General features: G+C 37.8%; 1 protein-coding gene across 1 annotated transcript in view; it reads left to right on the top strand.

Moving 5' to 3' along the window:
- The window catches only part of LGSN (lengsin, lens protein with glutamine synthetase domain), a 44831-nt gene that overhangs the window by 12341 nt on the left and 12196 nt on the right, over positions 1 to 20294 (top strand). The window contains exon 2 of the mRNA XM_025383552.1: positions 13027 to 13153. Within this exon, the coding sequence (XP_025239337.1) occupies positions 13027 to 13153 (127 nt within the window). The remainder of the gene's footprint in view (positions 1 to 13026; positions 13154 to 20294) is intronic.

Genomic DNA, 20294 nt, shown 5'->3' with positions numbered 1-20294 from the left:
ATTTATGCCATGCAATCAAAATGAAATTGCATATCTGTACTTAGGCTCATGATTCTTCCAGTCTGGTTTACCTCTCTCCCTATCTTCAGCTCCAATGCTCCCTCTTCTGTTTAAGCTTGGCCTGTCTGAAGACTGAAATATTCTGCCTGTGCAGTAATAGCATTACTGTAGAATCCAAGCAAGGCTATTTGGGTCACACTGCTCCACTCTGAGAATCCTTGGACTGCTTAATATGCCTTCAGGATCCTGAGAGGTTACCTTATTTTATTGTGTTTAGAATATAGAACTTCTTAGACAAGGGAATAGAGCCCGACCCAAAGAAAATCACCTCTAGGCTGGTCAGGGCCTGTGAGGTAATCTAGAATGAGTTATCTTTCCATGGGAAATCCTCAGTAATGCATGGTGCCTAGGTAATAATTCTGGCTGACCTCTATTTAGTACTCACTATGCATCAGGCATTGCTTTTCCAACATAATGTTGCAACCAGGGAGAACTGTATCACTGAGTACTTGATAAACGGTCAAATATTTCTAAACTAATTGGTAAACAGTGGCTAACAAGAGCCTCTTAATGGTCTACTCTACCCAAACTTTTCTACCTGTCCTAGCATTTTCCTGGGGCTCTTGGACTTGTCCACAACCCATCAGTTAAATAGTTAAAGAACTAGTACCTGGCCCTACACGGGTCCTCCAGGACCTTGCTACAGCTTCCCAGCACCCCAGCAATGGTTGGGAGGATATCCTGATGACAGTGTTCATCAAGAATGTGCCAAGTACTTGGTGCTCTGGAGCCAACTGGCTGGGTTCAAATCTTAGCTTTGTCACTTATGAGACTTGTGAGCTTGGGTTAGTTGAGTAGTCTTTCTTTGACTCAATTTTTCTCATCTCTGAAACAGGATGGTAATATATTTATCACATGGGATCTTTTTCAAACTAAATAAATTAAGACATGTAAAGCATTTAGAAGAGATCTAGCACATAATAGGTGCAATGTAAGTGTTGGTTATTTTTATTAGATGTACTGATGGCTAAATGTTGTCACTATCACCCTTCAGTGCCACGCTAGATACCACTGTTGGGGAAAAGACAGGTGGTCACTGCTGATACAGTTGTGCCTCATATCTCTAGAGCTGCTCCATATTCTAAACAGCATTCCAGTAGTTTTGAGACCTAGTTGTGTGGTAGTTGAGAAAGTTTATTTCTTTACTTCTTACCTTATATTTTAAATCAATTGACAGTATTTAACAATCACAAAATTTCAAATAAAAATCCATATTTCTGGCATTTTTTGAAAATTTGTAAAACTGGCAACATGAGGGCCACATTTTAATATGGCAACAATTGGCTGGACTCCTGTTTTGGCTCCTTCTTGGGAAGGGGTATCAACTACTGTGCCCTCCAGCCGACTGTGTTTTTTTGTAATCTGTCTGGTATTTGAGTTTGCTCTCCGTGAACTAGGCTAACCTAAGCATATCTCTTTCTTTAGAACATGGAGGCCCTTAACTGCCACAACAACACTTTATTGCCTCTACTAGATTGTAATATTCTTTGTGAATCATGTTTTATATTTTATTTATTTTTATGTCTTTGATTTTGCCTTATCCATAGTAGGTTACATCCTCACTCTTGGGACAAATGAAGTTTAAACTGGTGGTGATCTGAATTAAAATGGGTTTTACTTTTATATAGAAAAGAGTTATAAAAATACAATTGAAAAAGAATATATAATTGAAGAAGTTAAACAAGTTTTATGAGTTACACAGATAACATTATATAATAAAAACAGAATTCCATTTAAGTCAATTGTCAAGCTGTGGTGATGTAGGAAGAACCTCAAACAAAATACGTGGATTTGAATTCCCATTCTTCCTCAGATATGACCTTGGACAAATTACCTAACCCCTGTGGGCCTATTTCTGCTTTGGAAAAAATATAGGTAATAATAAATACTCCCTGTATGTTGTGGGTATTAGATGAAATATAAAATATTGTCTTGATATGACAATGCTTTTAAAATGTTAATATTTTTATAGGTATTGTTTTAAAGACTTTTTTTGTTGTTGTTGTTGAGACAGAGTCTCACTCTGTCACCCAGGCTGGAGTACAGTGATGTAATTTCGGCTCACTGTAACCTCCACCTCCTGGATTTAAGTAATTCTTATGCTTCAGCCTCCCAAGTAGCTGGGACTACAGACGTGTGCCACCAAATCTGGCTAAATTTTTGTATTTTTTGTAGAGATGGAGTTTTACCATGTTGCCCAGGCTGGTCTTGAACTCCTGGCCTCAAGTGATCCGCCTACCTCAGCCTCCCAAAGTTCTGGGATTACAGGCATGAGCCACCACACTTGGCTGGATATAATTTAAAAGACTTTAGACAAATTAAATTTAACAGAGTTTAGTTGAGCAAAGAATGATTTGAGAATTGGGCCTCCCTGAGAACCAAAATAGGTTCAGAGCGACTCTGAAGCTGCCACATTGTCGGATAACATTTATGGACAGAACAAGAAAAGTGATGTACAGAAGACAGAAATGAGTCACAGAAACAGCTGAATTAGTTACAGCTGGGAGTTTCCCTTATTTGAACATGGTTTGAACAGTTGGCTGCCTGTGATTGGCAGGCATCTGAAATTCTAATTGGTACAGGAGTAAGTTATAGTCTGTTTATAAAGTTCTAGGCCAAACTTAAGATATGTAAAGAGGCAGCTTTATGTAAATAATTCCTCCCTTTGGGTCAACCTCTTAAGATTGAGAGGTTGACCGAAACCTTAAGCATTGACGTCACTCTCACACCATTGTAAATGGACTTATTTGGTCTCAAATTCTGCTGGGAAATAGCAGTACAGTGGATTTTGTAAGGTGGGAATATGGAAACAGAATGAGGGAAAAATAACCTGATTGTTTACTTTAGGTTAATTTTTTGTAAGGGTTAGAGCAGAGGGGACTTCTTTATTATGCTGGTATCTCCTGTTTTCAGAAGAAAAAAATACTATTCTGCTTTGGAATCTATCTTCTTCCTTAAAGTTTCACTGTGATTATGTTGTATTAGCATGAGTGATTTTGTTTTGATTTGGTCTGTTCTGTTGGGGCCTAATGCAAGAGTTCAGTCCAAAACAATGGTCTTCCATAATTTTAATAATTCTCTTTTTTTGGTCATGTTCTCACCTAGATGAGAGTGTGACCAAAACTTAGGGCTTTGGTGCTACTTCATATTACCATTATTTTGGGCTTTCTGTCTTAGCACGTTATTGATAGGTTATAGTGTCCTCATGATCAGGCATTTCTTTGAGATTTTGTCATTCCTGTCAAAGAGACCATCTGACATTCTACACATGGCTGTCTGCAAACATTTAAAACTTTGGAGAGATATAGCATACCAGGGAGAATACTGTTGTGACTGTCAGAATGATAATGATAATGACCACTATAGTGACTGGCAGGAGCATACCAAGAATTTGGAGTATGCTCCTTAGCCAGGGTTCCTATTGGTTCCTATTAATCAGCTAAAATTAAATAGCTCAAAGAATAAGCCAGGTGAAAAGTCTACATGTTTTAATTAAGGATCCTGTTCATTAATCTCTTGTAACTGAATCTCTACAAAATCCAATGTGTTTATTCATGTACAATAAGAAGTGCAAGCCACTGTGCAGATTTCTCCCTGTTCAGCCTGTAGGTAATCTAGAGCTATCTAGCACAACTTTAGCAAGAGAATTTAAAGAAGTCTGCTGCACAGCCACAGGGTTTGCAGTAAAATCTGCTATAGAGACTACTGTAAGGGATACATTTCTAATCATTACCTCATTTACTCCAAGCCATAGAAAAAGGGACCTAACAAATGATGCCCATCAAGAAAGGTGAAGGCTCCTGGCAATGTTTTATTTAACCTAGGATGTAGGTTAAGAGAAGTGGACTGATGTTCTATTTCTGACTGATTATGGAGTAACAAAAGTGTCATTAAAATTCTTAGCCTACACTGGCCCTTCATCTTGCATCCGTCAAGAGATAAGGTTGCTCATGTATAAGGTTGTCTGTGAAATCTAACACAAATAAAAATATACTCCATGGGTACACACAAGGCCCCTTTTCCCACTCTGTTGTTCAAAGAGGCATAAGCAAGGAAAAAGTTAAGAAAGGTTAGGAATCTTATGATGGGAGAGAAGTCTTGTTCCATGATCTTGGGAAAGCTTTCTATGTCTAGGATGCCATCTGCTTCTAGGGAGAAATTTCTCTGGTTAGCTTTACCTTAAGGTCTCTAAGAAGTATTTGGTTTCAAGAGGCTGGATGGGCCTTCTGAGTTGTAATATTACAGACTCAAGGTTCAAAGTCCCAGCACTTTATTGCAGTGTGGGTGGCAAGGGAAGTCTTTCTCTGATGGTGTTTCCAGAAGGCCCAATCTCTAAGTTTTAGACCATGAAGGGTTTGACTGTACTCGGTCAGTGGATCATAAAAAGCTCTTTTTACCTAATGAAAATACACTTTGGCACAATGCATTAAAGCCTGCATTGTAGCATTTAGTCATATGAGAATTTAGGTGCAGAAGATACATAAGGTTCTATTATTAGAGGCCTTGCAGTGACTGTTTCATAAATAGTCAACTCATGTTTTGATTGGAAGAGGAACTGATTGTCATCAGTCTGCAGTACCTTTGACCAAGACAATTCAGTCCATTCAGTTAGATTTGCCTAATCCTATTATATCTGTAACATCTTATGTTTTACAACTTGTCCAGTGAAACAAGTACCTTTATTGTTGGAGATTTCTCTAGGAATGTCCCATGACAGAAACACATTTCTTGGTAACCGTTAAGCTATTTTAGCTATGGTTATTGCATTACCCTTCTTGCATGAAGAAAGCTTGTGTATAACTAGAAAACATGCATTACAAATAACAATTGAATAGAAGCCATGTGTAAATGTTCAAATGGCCCATCAAGTAGCAAAAATGTCCTGAAGTTTTTATTGTCTTCCTGGGATTATGGATTTGACAAAACAAAATAAACCACTTTGGCAACTTAGAATAAATAGTCATGACACCAATAAAATTTTAAAAATATAATTTGGACGCAGTCTCGGCTCACTTCAACCTCTGCCTCCTGGGTTCAAGTGATTCCCAAGTAGCTAGGATTACAGGTGTGTGCCACCATGCCTGAATAAGTTTTGCATTTTTAGTAGAGATGGGAGTATCACCATGAACTGGTCTTGAACTCCTGACCTCGAGTGATCCACCTACCTTGGCATCCCAAAATGCTGAGATTACAGGCGAGAGCCACCATGCCTGGCCAAGTGTAGAGCTTTCAATGATGGAAGTTTTAATCACACAAGAAGGACCAGGCAGCTCTCCAGACTCTCCATGAGTACACACTCGACACTGAATTTATATTATCTTAAATACAAATTTTGTTTCTTCAATTCAGGTGCACAACACTGTTTGTTAAATGGGTTATTATAGGCAACTTGACTTGAACCACGAACCTCATTCAAATGGTGTATTTTAACAATTTCAGTACTGGCTGATCTAGCATGGTAATCTGCCAAAGTATTTCCTTGGTATTCAATTAGTTCTTGTGCTACTTAAGTTAGCAATTTTATAAACTGGTCAACTTCTTCATTAGAGTTTTTAGTATTCCTATCCCGTCCAAATGATATAATTCTAGAGTTATCAGAAACCTGTATTCAAGAGTGTTTATGAGCATTCTTTCAAACCTTTCCATGAACCTCCTTGAGGACACAACATTTTAGGATTTTACTTGATTGTAATGGGCTTTCAGAAAGTTCATCAGAATTCATAAACTGTCAATAAGACTTAAAATGGTTATGGTTAAAGATGCAAATGACAAGGAAATTTGGCTGTTTCTGTATCCTATAATAATTTGACATAAATAAACATAATTATTACTGATAACTATATTAAGATATATCAGAATATTAGGAGTCACATACAATTTTGAAACACATATTCACAATATATTCATAAAAATATAACTCAGAGAATGTTAAGTATCATTTATTTTACAATGCTTTCCATTTTATTTACCATATCAAATAAGCCTATTTATTATCTCTTCTTTGGATGCTTCAGGGACCTTTTGGAACATCCTAAACTTAGTTTGAAGTAAAAAAGACTTAATTTTAGAATTTGAAATTTGATTTTAGGAAGCCTATCAAATATGCCAAAGGTTTTAAACACTGTTAAAATAGAATCGCAGATTATGGCAAAATAATAGTAATTCATTTAGCCTAACTGATAATTAAAAGGTTTTCAAAAGCAAAAATCCTTATTCTTTGATGAAGAGGAGACTCAGTTTTCCTAATCAAAAGACATAATAAAGACAGCATAAAACAAAATCTGTCTCTCCTCTATTTTTCTTTGCATTTTACTCAAAAGGTGGATGAAAATCTTTCACTCTTATTAATACTACAGTAAATTCTTATTCAAAGGAAAAAACAGAATTTTACTTTTTTCCCCTGTGAACTCTGCAGAGAAATATGAATTTGACTTTGTATTAGTGTATAATCAATACTACAGCTAATTTTAATAAAACCTTATAAACAAATACATTCACCTTCAATCAGCTTTTGAACACACAGGATTTCCATAAACCTTTTTATAGCCTCTTACATTTTTTTCTATTTTCCCTCAAACTTGAATATCCATTAGATTTTATCTATGTCATTTTTTCATTTTGAAAGAACCTTTAAAAAACCTCTAAACTAGACAAAATTATTTTTTCTCAACAAACACACATTTTCATTTTCTCATCAAAGACAATCTTGCTTTTCTTGTACACTTTGCATATGCAATTATTTATTTTATTTTGTTTATTTGTTTTTTTAAGACAAGAGTCTCACTCTGTCACCCAGGCTGAAGCACAGTGGTGCAGTCTTGGCTCATTACAATCTCCACCTCCCGGGTTCAAGCCATTCTCCTGCCTCAGCTTCCTTAGTAGCTGGGGTTACAGGTGTGCATCACCATGCCTGGCTAATTTTTGCATTTTTAGTAGAGACAGGGTTTCACTGTGTTGGCCAGGCTGGTCTCTAACTCCTGACCTCAAGTGATCCTCCCAGCTTAGCCTCCCAAAGTGCTAGGATTACAGGCATAAGACACCATGGCCAGCCAAATTATTTACTTTAGTAGTTATAGTTACATATATTAACTTAAATTTAACTCTTAATAATTCTAACTTCCAGTGTAAAACCTAGAAAGTAAATGATTTTGAAGTGTTTTATATCAGTATCTGCAGATGAAAACCATTTCATAATTTTTTAGAAAGACGTTTCCTCAGTTATTTTTAATAGATCTAAATATATTTACCTTTTCAATATCATATAAAATAAGATGCTAAAGCATAAATTTATGTTAATAATTAATATTTCAGTATTTTAACTTAATTAGAAATGACTCAGATATTTAATGAGTATTTATTTCTGAATTTATTCTTATTTTTTATTTTTATTTTTTGAGGTAGATCTTGCTTTGTCACCCACATTGGAGTGCAGTGGCATGATCTTGCTCACTGCAATTTTTGCCTCCCAGGCTCATGTCTTTCTCCCACCTCAGCCTCCTGAGTAGCTGGGACTACAGATGCACACCACCATGCCTAGCTAATTTTTATATATTTTGTAGAGATGCATCTCACCATGTTGCCTAGACTGGTCTCAAATTCCTGGGCTCTAGTGATCCTCCCACCTCAGTCTCCCAAAGTGCTCGGATTATAGGAGTGAACCACTGCTCCTTTCCCTATTTCTGAATTTAACACGGCTTTAAGATTTTAAGTTTCTGAAAATAATTTTGAAAAAATAACATAGGTATTCTCCCTAATGTCTTTCCCAGTCATCATGGGTCCTGAGTGGCACCTAGGATGGCTAGGAAGGCCAGGGCCCATCTGGGTCCCTAATTTATACACCAAGTGTAGAGTCAAGGACAGAGGACGGAGCTATGAAAAAGATGTCTGGAGGATCCAACCCCTCTCAACATGGCCAGGAGGCAAAGCTGGAGGAGGGAGGGCAGGACAATATTGGGCTTGGCTGTGCCCTGCAGCTGGTGGCCCAGGTACAGTGGACATACATGTCTCCAGGCCTCACCATGACCACCTCTCCATGCCTCAGAACTCAAAGGCTCAAAATCAAAGACATAAGCTCACAGTAAGATGTGTGAAAGGCCTCAGGGGAGCCCAGTAGTCAGCCTTTTCAGTGTCAGCTTACAGACAAGTCAAGCACATATCAAAATTTTACAGAAGCAGCAATTTTATGACCTTAAAACATATAGCAAAAACAGCATAAACCTTTCTGACCAGTAGACCCAGAAAAAAAAATTCTGAATTATATTTAGTATTGGCAATTCTGAAGATATTCGTATTTTATTTTGCCAACAATATAAAAGCATGCTTCATTTGCCAAATATTATATAAGATCAGAAAGAAACATCTGATACACATAACAGATATATACATATAGACAGACACACAGACAAGAGCAGAAGTTAAAGTTTTCAGAAAAATTTTTCATTTGCTAGTTTCCAAATAGTTTTTCTTTCCCCCAGTTCAGACTATCAATATTCCAATTACCTGTTTCATTGTTCTAAGCAATTCTTAGCTAGAAAATCCTAAAATTTCACTTCTAAAGGGATGACTTTTAGGTAAAATAATGTAGAAATTTTATCTCTCAAATGCATGCAGCTGAGACTTTAGGCCTACGTGTTGTACCATCTTTTGCACTAATCAAGGAAGGAGGATGTGGATAAATGCCCAGTAAAGACAGGATGGATAGGAAAAGGTACTTTAGAGGTGAGACTTCTTACATAAATCTAAGTCAATGATAAGAGTCTCTAGTAACTTAGTCTTTCCTCTCTTCCTACTGCACAGAGGCAGACACCCTTAAAAATGGAGGTCTCCTTTACAGATGTAAATTTCCTTTAAAAATGTGTTTCAAAATAGCCAGCTAAATGCCAGAAAGGTGAATTTGGAGACCAATTTAGTTCAATACGCAGTCTTTTTAAGTTAGCCACTATTTTTTAGCTAAAATTACTGAGTTCAGGTTGGAGTCCATTAATTAATAAGGCCAGGAAACAATTCTCTATGTGTGGTCTCAGCATGGATAGCTCAGAAAAGAAAAAAGTCTACTTTACTTGAGGGCCTACCTTCCATGAACACTTTATATAACTCGCTTTTTATCTTTGGGGCAGGATAGTAACTAAGCCAAAAGATTAGCAGATTCAATTTTTCTTGTCAATTAGCTGCTTAAGCTTTCTATTTGCCTTTTGAAAGACTTTTAAAAGAGGCAATAGAAATACTAACTTTTTTAGAAGGTTCTGCACATCAATAGGCGTGCCTGGATATGCCTAATTTGGGAGACTTCATTTTTAAATGCACTTCTTAAAGTGTGGTGTTGGTGTTATTTGGACCATTCCACTATAATTTTAAATTATCTTTATGAGATTTTGCCATTTTTGTACGTATTTGTGGCTCGTAGGACCTAATAATTATACATGTAGAGGTATGGGGTAGACAAAAGTAGAGTGCTCCATTCTTCAGAAATTAAGGATCCCATTTTTATGTTGAATATTGGTTTTGGCTCTCACATCTCGATCAACTAAGCCAAAGGTTTTTCCCTACCTAACACAAAATCCTGGTGAATTTCTGAAAGCCAGAGTTCACACCTTCTGCAGTATTGCCATTTATTGCCAGTTTGTCTGACCAGTCAGCTATCTAAGACTTCTAACTGGATATAAACCAGTTAATTATTAAGTCTAACCCAGTCCAGTGTCTGTCATGACTTCTGAACCTAGTTAAGATAAAAAATCTGCACATCCAAATTCAAATAATCAAAACACAAACACAAGGATCTCCATAATTGGAGAGACAACTTACCCATGATCCCCTGTTGATTCGAGAGAGCAATGGATACGATGGAACTGGTGGATACCTTGCTTAATCACTCCGTGCTCCTGGGGGTTGCTGGAAGCTCTACTTCAAATCTCACTTCTGAGGCCATCTGTTAAAAGAAAACCTTTAGAAAAATTAAATTTTAAATTCAATTAAAGAACAATTCAAGAGTCAGGCAGCCCTCAGAACCAGAATACATTCAGAGCGACTCTTAGACTGTCACATGGTCAGATGATATTTATGGACAGGAAAAGAAAAGTGATGTACAGAAGATTTCCATCTTGGTGCAGAAGATGGAAATGAGACACAGAAACAGTGTTTGAATATGTTTTGAACAATTGGCCACCTGTGATTGGCTGAAACTCTGTGATTGGTGGAAGAGTAGTTTCTAGTCTGCTTAGAATGCTTAAGTCAAGCTTAAAATATGTAAGGAGGCAGCTCTAGGCTCAGTTAAATTTAACAATATGATTGTATTTATATTAGTGTTTACAGATGAGAATGCCAAGGCTCTAGAAGGACTTGCTACTTTGTGGAAAGGTCAGAATTACAACACAAACCTCAATCATCTGGGCTAGTAGGTTTTTTACTGAAGCATCATTCACATTGCACCTAAGTGCAATTAAAAGATTAAGGATTAAGGAGAATAAAAATACTCTACTGGAGGTGGGATAAATGAGAGATCCAATAAATTTGTTTCATTATAGCTATGTTTATATGCTGATCACCCTCATATGTAAAAGAAAACCAAAGGATTGAATGAAATGTATTCTTCATTTGAAACTCCCACTCCCTTTTTTGAGCATTTTTATGAAGTAAAAGGTGTGTACTACAACTTAGTTTTTGGGCTTTTTTATTTTTTTGATACCGAGTCTCACTCTTCTTGCCCAGGCTAGAATGCAATGGCGCCATCTCGGCTCACTGCAACCTCCGCCTCCCGGGTTCAAGCGATTCTCCTGCCTCAGCCTCCCGAGTAGCTGGGATTACAGGCACGTGCAACCACGCCTGGCTAATTTTTGTATTTTTAGTAGAGATGGGGTTTCACCATGTTGACCAGGCTGGTCTCGATCTCCTGACCTCGTGATCCACCCTCCTTGGCCTCCCAAAGTGCTGGGATTACAGGTGTAAACCACCACACCCGGCCGTTTTGGGGCTCTTATTGGTAAAATTCTCAGTTAGTAACTAGGAACATTTTTTTTTTTCCTTAAGAAACTTTCCCTTTTGATCTGGTTTATATGAGGGCAAGTGAATGTTTCTAAAAATACCTTTCTTTTGTCTTAGATCTCTGGCTTTTAGGAAGCAGAATGGCATGTTGAAAAACAAGGTATTTTTAGAAACTGCATCTTTCATTCACTCTTGTGGCCTGGGGCAAGTTACTCTGAGTCTCATTTTTCTTATTTGTCAAATGGTGAGATTTTATTAACTTAAGGGGTACCATGAGAAAACATGCTTGACAATGTGCTCAATTTTAACACATTGTTATTTAATTGTTTATTCAGTTGGAGGTTAGAGTTTGAAGCTCAAAGAGATGTTAAAGTTTATCTCACCCGATTCCTTCAATTTATATATGAAAAGATTATATATGAGAAAGGATCAAGCTAAGACAAATTTAGTCTGCTCATATTGCATTGATAATTATATACCTGGCTAAGTATTTCATTTTCTAAACAATACTTCTTTAAAAGACTATATAAATAAATAAATAAAAATAAATCTATACATACGAATTTAACAAAAGTAAAATTATAGACTATGCATTTCTAGCAAAACAATTTTAGACATGGTGAACATGTACAATAAATCTTTATATTTCTGCCAGATTCTATCAGAAGTGTGTTGGGAAAATTTATGCAAATATTGAAATTAAATCCTAAACTACTTACAAAATTATTTATTATATCATATATTAAGTATCATATTATCCAAATATAAGGTTATGTGGAGTGAAAAAGACCACAATTTTCTAATAAGTGAAACTTTAAAATTACAGAAAAGCCTTTGTTCTAGAAATATAACTTTGTTAATAACAATAATAGCAATGCATCATAATTACATACAAACAGCAAAAAATGAAAATCTTTCTTTTTCTGTTTTAGCCTTGGGAGGATGAACTGGTTTTATAGGTAAACTGATACAGTTGCTCCCCAGCAACTACTCAACATATATTTATATAACTTGCCTACAGAGGTGAACCCCCTCGGAGGCTGCTTTTCATGAAGATACTAAGCTCAAAGCATTTACGACATGCTTTTTGACCCTGACCCTGTCACTTTCCTCTCTCTTCAAACCACTATGAGGGGTTTGTAAAAAACCTTAAAAATATCAGTGTCAGCTTTTTCAAAATTTTTGGTATATTTTTTTCAGTGACAGCTTTTGTGTCTTGGGACTGCAGGGGTGACTCTGTGCACTGTTAGTGCTGAGATTCCTGAGTTCCCAGCACCAGCCCTTGCCTCACTGTCCAGCTCACCACTGGGCACATCCTCTCATGTCGAAGATTATAACTAGATTGTGAAAGCTAGGTTATTTTGTTTTAAATGCATTTCCTTAGATTTTTCTTATGCTATAAAATGGTTTGGTCATGATGTTTGTTTTACACATATAAAACACAGTCACAAAATAGCACTTTATGAACTCAAGTACTTTTTTGAAGTGAAGTAAATATTGATGCAATTATTAATTGCATTATTAATTTTTCCTTTTACATAAGGAAAAAGAGAGCAGAAAACACAATTCTTCAGATGCTTATGCCTTCAGACAAAAAGGTTAGAAATCCTAAAAAATAGAAATCATAAAAAGTAAACTTTTTAGTTAAAATAGGTTTTGCAAAAATATTTAGGAATAAATAATATAAAATTCCCCAAGTAAAAAATAAACATAGAAATCTTGAGCAATTAGACAAGGTTTTAATTAACTTAACAATATTTTCTGTACCACATATAAAAGGAGATAGAGAATATCTGGCCTATCAGCACAACGTTGGGCTTTTAAATTTTGAGTTATTCAGGTGAGTGTGGAAGTGACAAAATTTTCATCATTATAAAAGTCTTCTATGCTCATTAAAAAATTGAGCTATTCAAATATACTCTTTTGACATCCAGATATCATTGTTTGAATAATCTGTTATTTGGCTTTTTGTTTATTAATTATCAACAGGACTCAACAAGAGATGAAGGCAATGAGACTGAAGACAACAGCATGAATAAATTAAGAAGGAAGAAAGTCACTAAACCACATGTTTGTTCCACTGAAGTCGGAGAAATGGATATGTCCAATTCAAATGGTATCTAACTACTCTGAGCCCTCAGAAATGGTGTGGTCAATGGCAATCTCCATTTGGTCTTTCTTTTCATAAAACATCTTCATTTCTTTTTTGGGAGAAGCAAAAGGACAAATAAAATTTATTCCTATATAGGTGTCATAAAAGGTGGCAAATATAAGCTTACAATGTGAATATATAAAAATAACCAACCAAAATATTTACAATGTAAAGAGGGTTAGGATTAGGATGATAGTAGTAGAAAAAAAAAGAGAACAAAACAGAGGAATGTATGAGTAGGAAGAGAGACAGTTTTCTGCTCTGAAAATGAATACAAGAATCATTACAGAGGATTTGAGGGGCCATAAGAATGGTATGGAAGGTGTTTTCATAACACATTTTGGAACTCCAATTAGATCTCAACAGATCTGAGACACTGCTAAAACTAGAAGTTAATTTGGGCGACAGGCTCAATCCTAGGAATCGCTGTGTCCCCAGGAATTCCCAGCATACGATTATAATAAAAAGAAATCAGATTTTAGTAGAATCTATCTATCTATCTATCTATCTATCTATCTATCTATCTATCTATCTATCTATCTATCTATCTATCTGTTTAGAGACAGAGTCTCACTCTGTCATCCAGGCTGGAGTGCAGTGGCATGATCTTGGCTCACTGCAATCTCTGTCTCCCGGGCTCAAGCGATCCTCCTGCCTCAGTCTCCTAGGTAGATGGGATTACAGGGCATGCCACCACGCCAGGCTAATTTTTTTGTATTTTTAGTAGAGATGGGGTTTCACCATGTTGGCTGGTCTGGTCTCGAACTCCTGACCTCAAATGATCCACCTGCCTCAGCCTCCCAAAATGCTGGGATTACAGGCTACAGACATGAGCCACTGCACCTGGCCTGTTTTTAAATTCTCTACAAGCAATGCACTTTCTTGGCCAGTGACTAGGGTAGACCACTCCCATTGCCCCTCATTTAATATGTCACTGCTAGGAATATACTATTTTCTCAAGTATTCCTCTCCATATTATATTAAGAGACAGCTGAAAACAATGGGAACATATTTTAACATTTTTCCTTATTACTACAGAGAGGATCAGAAACCAAATTGTGTGCCACAAATTAGGGAATACAAGCAAACCCATCACGGGACCTGGCTCTGATGAGTCTCATCTGTCACATCATGACAAGGAGTCTCAGGATGAGACAACAGTGATAACACCATTGCCCCCCAGAACAACAACCAATGTTCCTGGAGGTGAATTTAACCCAAACTCTGGTAAGGATTTACTGGTAAGGATTCTGGAACAAACTGGTATGTGGTTCTAGCCACTAGCCCTAAGTTTGTATTTGAATTAGAGAGAATGTAATGTTGGTTGAGGAATACTAGCCTGGAAGTCAGAACACTTACAAAGATTTTTATACCTATCTTTTATAAAATGCTTTGTAGTTTTCTTTACCCTTTAGGCTGTTCATCTGGAAAATAGCGGGGTTGCAATGGAAGATGTCTTGCCTTTTCTAAAAGTAAAATCCTATTATTCTAAGTTTCTGGCTGATTGATAGTGATGTAACTATTTTGGTACATGAGTGTATTGATTAAAACTCACTTGAATGAAAATGCTGGAAATTGGTTTTAAAAGGAAATCTAAAAGCCAGGCACAGTGGCTTACACCTGTAGTCCCAGCACTTTGGGAGGCTGAGGTGGGGAGATCACTTGAGAAGTGGAATTCGAGACCAGCCTGGGCAACATAGGCAGACCCCGTTTCTACACAATAAAAAAATTAGCTGTGTGTGGGGGCACATGCCTGTGGTCCTAGCTACTTAGGGGAATGAGGTAGGAGGATCATTTGAGCCCAGGAGGTTGAAGCTACAGTGAGTTGTGATTGTGCTACTGCATTCCAGCCAGGGTAACAGAGAGAGACCCTACCCCCCTACCCGCCTCAGAAAAAAGGAAATCTATAATGACAGGGTTAAACATACAAGATTTGGAAAGATGAGAATATACTAGAGTGGGAAGTTAGAGGGATAGTGTTTACCATGTTACCCTCACTTCTGACACAAATTACAAGTTTTGGAATTCCCCAAGTTAACCTTAATTTAGATAATTTGCTGGAAGGACTCACTGAACTCACCGAAAGCTGTTATATTCAAGGTTATGGTTTATTACACTACAAGGATACAGATTAAAATCTGCCATGGGCAGGCCAGGCAAGTTCTAAGCACAGAATGTTCACTTGTTCTTTGTTCACTTGTCCTTTCTTAGTGGAGACATGGACAGACAGCACTATTCTCTTGGCAATGACATGAGGAATATTGCCAACCAGGGACGCTCACTTGAGTCTTGGTGTCCAGAGTCTTTACTGGGGCTTCATGGTTAACTGGGCATTTGGCTGACCTCACTCTCCAGCCCCTTTGGGGATCAAGCAGTTACTGCATGACTTGAAGTCACCACTATAAATAACATTGTTAGAGTTTCTGGCGTGGCCTAGAACCTCTTGGTAAACAAAGACACTCTTGTCAGGCAAGACATTCTAACTGTTTGGAAGGGACCAAGGGCAGAGACCACAGCTTTCTTTGGGCAAGGTTAAATCCTTTAGTACACACAGGGCCTGAGGAGGAGCTACAGCCTGGAAAATAAACACTATCAGAATTCTATATGTATTAGTCTTCTATTGCCACCATAACAAATTACCACAAACTTACTATCTTTTTGAAAATACAAGTGTACTATCTCACAGTTTTATATGTTAGAAGTCTAGGTTGGTTCATCTGGTTTCCTTGTTTCAGGCTTTCCAAGGCTGAAGTCAAGGTATTGCCATCTGGGTTCTTATCTAGAGACTCCAGGGAACAGTACATTTACAAGTTCATTCAGATTGTTGAGAGAATCCAGTTCTTTGTGACGGTAGAATTGAGGTTCTTGTGTCCTGGCTGGCTGTCAGCTAGGGTGACCCTTATCTCCCAGAAGCCTCTCTCAGTTTTTTTTTTTTTTTTTAAATCTCAGAGATAACAATGCCTCAAATCCTTCTCATATTTAGAAATTCTCTGAATTCTCCTTCTTCCACATCCCTTTTCTGCCTTCAGCTGGAGAAAGCCATCTAATTTCAAGGGCTTACATGGATAATCCAAGATAATATCCCTATTTTAAAGTCCATAACCTTGATTATATTTGCAAAGTCCCTTTTGCTATGCAATTTAACATATTCACATGTTCCAGAGATTAGGTATGGTAGGAATTTTCGTAGGGCTATTCTGTCTACTGATACCAAGAAGAGGCAGGGAAATACTGTGTAGAAGAGGGCAGTTCCCCGGCAAAGGCCCCACCCTCAAGCCTGGAAACCCATGGCCCTGAATAGGAACAGGCATTTCTGTTTTTGTTCCAAAATGTTGCCTTTTCCAAGACCACTCTGGCCCACCATGTCCCTATCCTATGCCCATATAAACCCCAAGCTCCACTGACAGAGCAGCAGAACAGCATGGCAGAGAAGGAGCATCTGAAGGTGGAGAGGAGTTTAGCTGGGGACGGTCAGAGAGGAGATCCATCGCAGGACAGCCAAACTCCAGGGGAAAATCGTATTCCCACTCCATCCCATTTCCTGTTCCCCAACCATCCCACTGAGAGCCACCTCCATCACTCAATAAAATCCCCACATTCGCCGTCCTTCTAGTCCATGTGACCTGATTCTTCCTGGACTCCAGACAAGGAGCCGGGTACCTAGAGAATAGGGTGTAAAAGACTGTTACCCGGACTTTCCACTGAGCTGGGTAACACTTAGTCGTCCGTGGATGGCAGAGCTAAAAAAGCATGGTAACACCCCTAAACACTGCCATAGGGCTGCAACCCGAAAGTGCTCACCTTGGCTCACCTGCACATTCCCCACTCCCATAAGTGGTTTGAGTGCAATGGCCAAGTAAATGAGTCATGTCCCCGTTGCAAGCCCCGCGAGGAGGTCAGGGGACTCTCCCATCTCACTACCACACCATCTCTCATAACTGAATTTCTCTCTACTTTGGCTTTATGAATTTCTCCAAAGTGAAGAGCATGAGCACTAACAACCTCTGAACATCAGGCAGCTGTTGATACAAATGTCCACAGGAGCCATACAGTTAATACAAAAGATGGGCTGGTATAAGAACATAGGGAGTGGTTCTGGTCATGAGTAAACTGGAGCAGAGAGCAACAAACTATGGCCCAAAGGCCAAATTCAGCTTGCTGGTCAGTTTTTCTAAGTAATGTTTACAAATTGTTTATAGCTGCTTTTGTGCTAAGATGACATTGTGCTAAATGAGTAGCTGCAACGAATACCATATGGCCTACATAGTTTCAAATATTTACTATCTGTTCCTTTACAGAAAATGTTTGCCACGCCGTTAAGTAGAGGTTGCCTGCCCATCTAGACTACCTCAGAGTTCCAACCAGTTGTTGCTGTGGAGAAATACCTACCCAGGGTTGCCAGATCTAGTTTCAAAATAAATTTGAACTCAAGATTTTTACATAAAATTTTCTAATAGTGAAGTGCTGTCCACTATTTCAAAAAAGTTTCTGAACACTGGGAAGACTAATCAGATAACATCTGCTGGCCACACTGGCTCCTCCAGAGCTTATGGTCATTGTTTTATATATTCTAGTTTTAGCTGCAAAAGAGAGATGGATTTACCATTTCTTTGTCTTAAGCCAGAAATCTGGAGAAAGATCTTGTGTCATGAGCTCTCTTTGCACTGTCAGTTGTGACTTAGGGCATGGGTACCGTTACTAACTCAACTTCTTTAGCTTAGAAGCTCCCTTTTTGGCCCAGAGTGTATTAAGTTCTCTATAGGCCCTCAGTACGAAAAATTTAAAACACAAACCAATACATATACATAATTAAAAAATAGATTTAAAAATAAACCCCAAAAATAAGTGTAAGGAATTTTGATATGGTATTTCTTCTTTGGAATAACTTCTCTGAGTTTTTCCAAAAATAATACTTTGTTTTTTTCGAAGAAAAGCCCCCTTTCTCTCCCACTTTTTATTGTATTGCTTTTTTTCCCTGCTTTGTACCTGGTTATTCTGCCACCTGGGCTTTCCAACAATGTCTGCGCTAATATGATGTGGCCAGAAGGTAGCACAAACAGGGTGACTCTCACCATAGCCACAATGATGAAAGACGGCTGGACCTTGAAACAGCATGGTACATTATACTAGGTGTGCAATAAGCTGAATGTATTCCAGGGTTTTCTCTCAAATGCACTTTTCCCTTTCTTTGAATTGGTGTTTCTGAAGCCCAAACGTCTCTTCAATCTCCCTTTTATAAGTGACCATGGCTTGTTCTGTATAACTGATATATGTCCTCATTGTCACTGAACACGGACAAAATTTTTCCAAGGCCTACTAGTTGCTATAGAGCTTTGACTTTTTTTAAAAAAATGTTTTCTTATTTTTTCCCTAAACATGCACAGCACTAAAACATCTTCTATAAAAACACATTGATTTAATTTATTAATCCCTTGATGGAATAGAAAAGAAGAAAATCTCCCAGGAACCACACTGTAGGAAAAACAAATGAGCTCCTGAACTGGCAATTATCTGCCAGCTATTCATCTTGTGCCACTGGGAAAGGCTGACCAAAAGGTTTAATTGTAAATAACAAGTATGATTTATTGAAGAAAAATTCAGATGATGCAGCAAGATAAGTTGATGCCTTGAAAATGAAATGGGATTGGATAGGTTTCTCATATTTGGTGAAAGAATTAAACTTTTAAATGAAAAATAAATACTTAGGATATATACTAAAATATATGATGACAACTTTTACTTATCAATTAGACAAGGTCAAATCACACAGGATGTATTCATTCATTCACTCACTCACTTATTTAAAAAATATTTGTCGAATGGCTATGAGATGCCTATACTGCTACAAGTACCAAGAAAACAGCAGCAGATAAAACTAAGCCTTGGCTCTCAAGGAGCTGATAGGCAATGGGGGATGACAGGAACATGTGAGTATACAGTGTGGCAGGTGCCAATAAGGACACTGAAGATAACAGAAACAGAATGATATACTGTTATGTGTTGAATGGTGTTTCTCCAAAATTGTTAAAATGATATCCTAACCTTTGGTACCTGATAATGTGGCTGAATTTGGAGGTACACTCTTTAAAGGGGTAATTAAGGTTAAATGAGGTCAGCAGGGTGACCCCTAATTCAGTATAATTCATGTCCTCCTAAGAAGAAGAGATTAGGTCACAGACACGCACAGAGAAAAGAACATGTGAAGGTGCTGGAAGAAGATGGCTGTCTATTAGCCAAGGGGAGAGAGACCTTAGAAGAAGCAATCCTGCTGACACCTTTGGTTTCCGACCTCTAGCCTTCAGAACTATGAGAAAATAAATTTCTGTGTAAGCCGCCTGTCTGGGGCATTTGTCATAGTAGCTTTAGCAAACTAATACATGTACTCTACTCACTGTCCAGTCACAGAGCAACTTAGAGACTTCAAAATGAATCAAGGGTTAGAGCTGTCTATGTTGTGATCAAGTCTCATACAATTAATACTTCAGGTGAGTATGGTTTTGTTTTGTTCTTTTTTCAGCCCTTTTACTGTGTGAACTTATCCCACCCTTGCATTTGATGACATGTTTATTATCTATACCTGCCCCACTTTATAATAAAGTTCTATGAGGGTAGGGCTCTTCCTGGCTGATTCCCAGATACACGTTCAGTATGAATAGTATGTGATGATGAAAAATATCTATGTTGAGTGAATGAATATTATTATTATTTTTATTGATTATTTTTGTTTTTTGAGATGGAGTCTCACTCTGTCACCCAGGCTGGAGTACAATGGCACCATCTCAGCTCACTGCAACTTCCGCCTCCTGGACTCAAGAGATTCTCCTGCCTCAGCCTCCTGAGTAACTGGGATTACAGGCGAATGCCACCGCCTGGCTATTTAAAAAAATTTTTTTTTATTTTTATAGAGATGGGGTTTCACCATGTTGGTCAGGCTGGCCTTGAACTCCTGACTTCGTGATCCACCCGCCTCAGCCTCCCAAAGTGCTGGGATTACAGGTTTGAGCCACCGTGCCCAGCCGAATATTATTCTTATTTTAAAATAATATGTATTCATTGTAGAAAGTTTAGGAGACACAGATAAAGCAAAAAGCTAGTAAGACTACCT

The sequence above is a fragment of the Theropithecus gelada genome, chromosome 4, assembly GCF_003255815.1.
Source record: "Theropithecus gelada isolate Dixy chromosome 4, Tgel_1.0, whole genome shotgun sequence".
Classification (NCBI taxonomy): Eukaryota; Metazoa; Chordata; class Mammalia; order Primates; family Cercopithecidae; genus Theropithecus; species Theropithecus gelada.
The sequence above is the reverse complement of the archived record's forward strand: the minus strand, read 5'-3'. Positions and strand labels throughout refer to the sequence as shown.